The following is a 7,500-nucleotide window of genomic DNA, read 5'->3' as shown; positions in this document are numbered from 1 at the left end:
AGGTGTAACAGGAGGAAAACCTCAAAGCAGTTGCGCTATGAATCAACTGTTAGGAGAGGGTGGAAAGTAAGATGAAGAACGAGAATATGAAAGGAGGTATAGTAAAAGAAACGAAGATGGTTGCAGCTAGGGGCCGAAGGCATGCTGCAAATAACCTTAAGTAATACCTACAGTGCACAGCATGAGGTCCACTGACGGCACTACCCCCCCTAGGAGGCTGAGGACTCATTCAAACCGGGAAAGAAGAGAAGGTAGTTCACCTGGGATACCGCTGTCTGGCCAGTTCCACAGGCGCGATTTTGGAGGACAGCAACTCCTTCTCAGAAAAACCAGCGAGCATGTTGAAGTTCCAGAGCCATGTCGAGGAGGCCGCTTTGAAGACATTACACCAGACGAGATTGTACTCGTAGTTTATGAAGAATTCCCAGGCGTTCATCTGGTAATCAGCCCTTGGCTGGTCCAGATCGTATCGATGACATACCTGTTGTGAAATGATCATAGTTGTATAAAATAGTTTATATCACCCTTAATACTTATTTTCATGATTTGTTTATGCCTTATTAATGTAGTTATATCACTGTTTTAAAGGCTAAGTCGCTAAACGAGACCATCGAGTCACATTTCTATTTTCAAAATCGGAAGGATTTATTCTCGAACGACATTGGAAATAGAATATCCAAAGATTACTGGTTTTTACTTGTTGAATAAGGTAACTGACAAACAAAAGAAGAAGAAGAAGAAGAAGAAGAAGAAGAAGAAGAAGAAAGACGTTGTAATGCTTCCTGAGATGAGAACTAGTGACCAAAACAGATGCTATTATAAACATGATAATAATATGATATTTAAAACGAGGTTAAAGGGATGTCATTTCCTTTCATTGCGTCTGTAAAAATACAAACAGCCTGGCAGACTTGCAGCAGTTATCAGTCGTTTCTTCAACAGCAGATTGGGATATTTGAAGCAGGGGCTAGAACAGAATTCTTCTCAGGGTAAAGCTATGAAAAAGAATGTTTTTTGAGCATTGGCCAATGCTCTTAATCATCCCAAAAAAACATTGTTATTGTTCTGTTACCTCTTTGACGTGCCGACGCCGTGATGCTAAGCGCGCAAGGAGTTCTTCAGACGCATTCCACGACGCAGGAAGCGCCACTTCCTCTATCTGAGAAATAAGTAACATAACAGGATGCAAACACTGGTGTATGTGACCAAATAAGATTTTGCTTTCATTGTGCACTATCTAACTTCTATTTCTTTTTATATTAAAAGCAATGTAGATTACATTCCCAAAGAGCTGCACTCAAGGAAATCAAAAGAGCAATTGATTTTTTCTGCATTCTGTTTTAAATCTATTTGAATGTTGATCAACTCCTTGCACTGCACAGCCGTTTGATCTCTCATTGGTAAATCAGACAGTAGGCAATTCAAACTTTCAGTCGGCAAATAAGATTTTTTTTACACTGGCAGTTTATAAAGGCACTATCTCTTGCGTCAATCTTCTGTAGACGCGCGTCCCTTACAAAGAAGGATGTCTATTTACGCAGATGTACGAGGCTATAGGTTATATACTCACCAGGTCTTTTCCCACTTTGCTCAGGACTTCCTTCACAGGGGCATCTGTAGGGTACTAAGATATAAAGCGTTACTGCATGGCATTAAACATGAATATTATAAAGTACTTATTAGAAGTTGTTTACAAACCACGAGTGTGCAGTTTCATATATTTGTACCATCAAACATATGTAGATATATAAATGTAAATCTCCCGTATATTCTATTCTAGTACATTCTCTCTCTCTCTCTCTCTTTCTCTGTCTCTGCCTGTCTGTCTGTCTGTGTGTGTGTGTGTGTGTGTGTGTGTGTGTGTGTCTCTCTTTCTCTGTCTCTGTCTGTCTGTCTGTCTCTCTCTCTTTCTGTGTGTGTGTTATTGTGTGTCTCGCTCTCTCTTGTTTGGCAGAGTACCAGTGCACAAGACACAACACATATCCTTACATACCCCTGCCTATACACACCAACACCTCCAGAATGACGACTTATTTACCTACTAATGCTTTTGTAGGCTCATTCCACACTTTCATATCACGGGCGTCACGATCTAGCGAAAGTTTCAGGTAATTTCCCTGCACAGAGACAAAATGGGTAATGCAAGAATTCTTAGTTACTGTCTACAGTGTCTCGTGCATGGCACATCGTAGCCGGATAACGCCCTCCAACCCCCAGCCCTCTTTTTTTCCATGAGAGATAGAGGAGAAGAATAGCAATTTTATCTTTAAACTAAAATGTTCAAAAGAAGACAATGATGCTCTCTTTGACAGGTAACACCCAATTGGAAATGCCAAAATAGCAGCAAGAGGTGACGGTCTCTTTCAGCCAAAAATTAAATGACGCCGTTGTTTTCATTTCCAACCATTATTGTCAAATCCTCTCGGTCGTCCAGTGGCGTTACAGGCATGGGAAGTAATATAAAACTTGGGCCAAAGGACAAGCACTGGGACCTACGAGGTTGTTCAGCGCTGAAAGGGAAATTGAGAGCCAAAAGGTTTTATTGTTGTGACAGGAGGAAACCCACCCAGTTACACTATGAAACAATAGTTAGGAGAGGCATGGAAAGTTGGGTGAAAGAAAGAGAATATAACTGGAGGCTCAGTAAAAGGGATAAAAGAGATTGCAGCTAGGGGCCGAAGGGACTGTGCAAAGAACTTTAAATAATGCCTACAGTGCACCGCGTGAGGTGCACTGAGAGCACTACGGATAGGGGTTACAGGTATGGTAAGTTGAGTGGCATATCTGGCAACCTCATGATCTGGCCGCTGACTGACCTGTCTAGGTCAATGCAATCACGTTCACTGTAGGTCACCATCCCTAGCCTCTTTGAAAAATTCTAAAGTATTCTTCGAGTAAACTCAGACAGTAAGCCAATCTCTGCTCACAAGAATCAGGAAGGATGACGAGTAATTAGTACAAACTAAAAAATAAAGCATAATTACCAAAACGTATAAAAAGTGTAGAACGATAAATAAACACATATATCTAATCTTAATAATGACAACTCACATAACATTTTATCACATCAGGATATAATAAAACAGAAGAAAAATAAGTGTTAATACCCTCAGTGATAATGAAGTTAGGTAAGAGAAGTTAGGTAAGAGTCTCACAGACGATAAGGGAACGAAGCGATTCAGGAAACGAATTGATGACTTTGTTACTACAATGGGTGATGACAGAGATCGTATTTTTCCCCTCCGCAATGCTTTCTTTCGTAACTCTGTACAATCGAGTGACATCTCTGCTACTACAGTATATGATATTTAAAGAATACAATAAAAAACGAAAGGAATATTCCATCATCAATCTTAAACAATACTTTCCGGGTGTGCACACGCATGCTGTGGCCAACATATGTAGGTTGAAGTCCACTCTGAAAAGCACGTCATACCGTGCTCTCTTGCGCGCCGCTATGATGACGTTTATCGGCATTGAGAGAGAGAGAGAGAGAGAGAGAGAGAGAGATAGAGAGAGCGAAAGGGGGCGTGGGGGGGGGGGGGGGGGTGTTGTTCTTGAGAGTATATCAATGACCGATAGCAGGTATGCATATTTATGTGCCACTCATTTCATAGTCAGCAAATTAGACCGATTGAAAATCATTTATTGATTGTCACACTATCACGTTTCAATTATATACTATATACATGCATATTTATATATATATATATATATGTATATATATATATAATAATATATATCATATATAATATATATATATATATATAGTATATATATATATATATCTATATATATATAGATATATATATATATATATATATATATATATATTATATATATATCTATATATATATATATATATATATATATATATATATATATATATCTATATATATATATAGATATATATATATATATATATATATACATATATCTATATATATATATATTATAATATATATCTATATATATATATATAGATATATAATATATAATAATTATATATGATGTATATATATATAATATATATCTAGATATTCTAATAATAGTATATATATATAATATATATATATTATTGTCTATAAGATATAATAGTGATGATATATCTATTATTATACATCCTAAAAAATAAAAGATAGATCTATATATATATAATATATTATTCTATATATATCTATCTATATATCTACTAGTATCTATATATATATATATATATATATAATATATCATTCTATAAATATATATATATATATATAGATATATATATATATACTATATATATATATAGATATTATATATAGATATATATGAATATATATATATATATATATATATATATATATGATAGATATATATCATATAGATATATATAGATACTATATATATATGATAATATCTATAATATATAAATAGATATATGATATATATTATATATATATATATATTATATAGATAATATAATATACTATACTATATATATATATATGTAATATATATATATATATATATATATATATATATATATATATATTATATATATATATCTACATATATCTATATATATATATATATATATATATACTATATATATATATATATATAAATATATATATATTAGTACTGGTAATCTTCTTAGGGCACGAAGATATAGTAATTCAGTTTGTTTTTTTATTCCACATAGGAAAATGAAAAAAGGTATATCTCAGAAAATGCCCAACAGTTTTCGTCCTCCAATGGACCTCTTCTTGGAGCGTTTATTAAGGAAACGCTCCAAGAAGAGGTCCATTGGAGGACGAAACTGTTGGGCATTTTCTGAGATATACCTTTTTTCATTTTCCTATGTGGAATACAACTGAATATATATATATATATATATATATATATATATATATATATATATATATAGATATTTTTATATCTATATATATATATATATTATATATATATATATATATATATATATATATATATATATATATATATATATATTATATATATATATATATATATATTTACCCTGACTAAACCTTCAACAACTTTAACTTAACAAAAGTATCATTTTGATGTTTTAAGTCTCTAAGAATGTTCTTCTTTAGATGTCTTTTCGAAATATTATTATTATTGTTATATTAATCTGTGTGGGGGCGGACGTGTTGGAGGTCTCTCTCGAGTTTCTTCACAGAAAAGAAGGGGTTTTCGCCCTTGGTGATTATACCTCCTATAGTAAACAATGTGTTAATAGTGTCTCCACGTAATACCCGGCGTGTAAGCCGGAGAGTGCTGTGCAACTGCAGATATACTAATATTCTTTCTGCTCCAATTAGTGCCTTAGAAATCTTTCAAATCACAGCTACTCGAGGCCTATTGGTCCAGGGAAATGGGTAAAAGAATGCAGTGTATGTGTTAGTGCTTGACCCCTCCCTTACCACAAAAATGTCACCCGACCAACCTCCAACCATGCTCAAGTGACCCTGGCACCTACCGGTGCCTGTGCCCCACACACAAATTCCGTACTCGCGAACAATTGTCTTTACTATATACAATACCAATCGAACCGTTCCGACGTCGAGTCCGCTATACAATCTGTCAGTGATGCCTTCTCCGATGAGGAAATCAACGTTGCATATACGAAATGCAAAGATCTGATACCAAAGAGCATTCTCAAGAAGCGATCCACGAAGAACTTATCCTCTCACAAGAAAATATCGTATATCACTAAGTGGCTAAGGACCTGCTCGGTGGAAATCTACGCTGATGACCCTTACAATCTGCATCCAAAGGGGCCTGCTGACCTAAGCCTACCTGTGGTGTACCACACGGCAGAAACTGCCTTCCAAACAGCAAAATCTCTCTCAGAAATAATTGGAAAAAAACTCGGAAAAAATTGAGGAGACAAATGATAAATTATCAAGAATCTGGGACGTGATCAAAGGGGATGCGAATGTGGCATCCAGTTTTTCCTCGCCTCCCAGCAGCACGGAAGTGCCCCGTCTCCTGTAGACCGTTCCGAGGGGACTGTTGGTCTCCCAACCTCTTCTCCCTCCCCAGTGCCTTGGTGGAAGATATATCTCCGGTGACATTACTAGCCCTCTAATCCACCCCACCCTATCTCTCCCCCCCAAACCCCCATCGTAGACGCAGATGAAAGTGATCATGAGGGGTCTGGCGGCTGGCAGATACAAACAAGCAGAAAGAAGAGAAGAACCTCTCGTTTGGCCGCTGGACCGGAGCCCAACATTCGTGTTTCACCTCGCCCGACACCTGAGAAGAGACGTCACGTAGTAATTCACAATCTGTGCTCATCGGTGATGCTAGACACCATAGTGGAGAGAGTCAAGTTTCTCACTGGCTCTGACCTACTCATTCCCCATGAACTCCCATGCAGGATTAAACATAAAGTGGCTTACAGGATTACCTGCCTATTTCAACACCTCGACGTTCTTAAAGGCGAGAATTTCGGTCCTAATATATTAGTTTCAAGATATAAATTATTCTGGGATCAACCCCCCCCAGGGGAACTTCCTGACACTCCAACCAGGGTCATTTCGACCGCAAGTGCCAGCCAACCCCCCACGGCGAGTGACTGACCACTCCCCTGGCTAACCCCCCATCCACCCAAATGATCAGCGCATTCATCTTTCATCTTCGTGAGTAGCCATGGATACATTAAACATAAACTCTTGGAACATTTTTGGCCTCAAGCGGAACATTCCTCTCCTAAACATGTTCTGCAAAAACTTCAAAGGCATCATTGCATTGCAAGAAACGCTCCTCTGGCCACATGACCTTGCCATCTGCGATTCAATTCATGAAGACTTCAGAACCTTCTTGACTTCATCGATGCAAGGTACAGATCAAATCATAGTCGGCTGCCCGAAAAGGGGCCTTTCTTTCCTGTGGCACAAATCGTTAGACAATATGATAAAGGTGATGACCTACACGAGTGACAGATTGCGGGGCCTTCAAGTGACAGTAGGGAACTCTAAAATCCTAATTATTAATGTTTATATGCCTTGGGAAAATAACAATTTTGATCATTACTGCATGATCCTAGGGGAGTTACACAGTATTATTCATGATTCTCCTGCAGATCTTAATTCTCACCCCACAAAACAATTTTATAATGAACTTACTCCCTTCTGTCAAAATCATGCTCTCCAAATTAGCGATGTAACGCTCCTCCCTTCCTCCTCTTATTCATATGTACATAATAGAGCGGACGCTATTACAACCTCCTGGCTGGACCACTGCATCACATCTCCACAACTTCATGATTCTATTATGACCTGCAATATTCGCTATGATCTTGCAACGGGCTACGATCACATCCCATTACAGGTGTCATTCAGTACCCCATCCCTCCCTACCGTGAACCCCCTAACTGTTCGCCCACCAGCAGTAAACTGGGATTTTAAAAACCAACAGAAAACTAGATACTTTAGGGCGACCACGGAAACCAGGTTGCGGTCAATAGTTCAACCGGCAGACGCCTTACTT

The 7,500-nt window shown here is 37.2% G+C and overlaps 1 protein-coding gene across 1 annotated transcript in view; it reads right to left on the bottom strand.

The window, feature by feature from the left end:
* LOC135211276 (carbohydrate sulfotransferase 9-like) overlaps window positions 1–7,500 on the bottom strand; it is a 24,101-nt gene that overhangs the window by 6,510 nt on the left and 10,091 nt on the right. Inside the window, exons 2-4 of the mRNA XM_064244594.1 lie at window positions 1,571–1,624; window positions 1,073–1,159; window positions 261–481 (exon numbers count right to left, since the gene is read on the bottom strand). Coding sequence (XP_064100664.1) covers window positions 261–481; window positions 1,073–1,159; window positions 1,571–1,624 — 362 coding nt within the window. The remainder of the gene's footprint in view (window positions 1–260; window positions 482–1,072; window positions 1,160–1,570; window positions 1,625–7,500) is intronic.

The sequence above is a fragment of the Macrobrachium nipponense genome, chromosome 4 (genome assembly GCF_015104395.2).
Source record: "Macrobrachium nipponense isolate FS-2020 chromosome 4, ASM1510439v2, whole genome shotgun sequence".
NCBI lineage: Eukaryota > Metazoa > Arthropoda > Malacostraca > Decapoda > Palaemonidae > Macrobrachium > Macrobrachium nipponense.
This window is presented reverse-complemented; position numbering and strand designations above follow the sequence as displayed.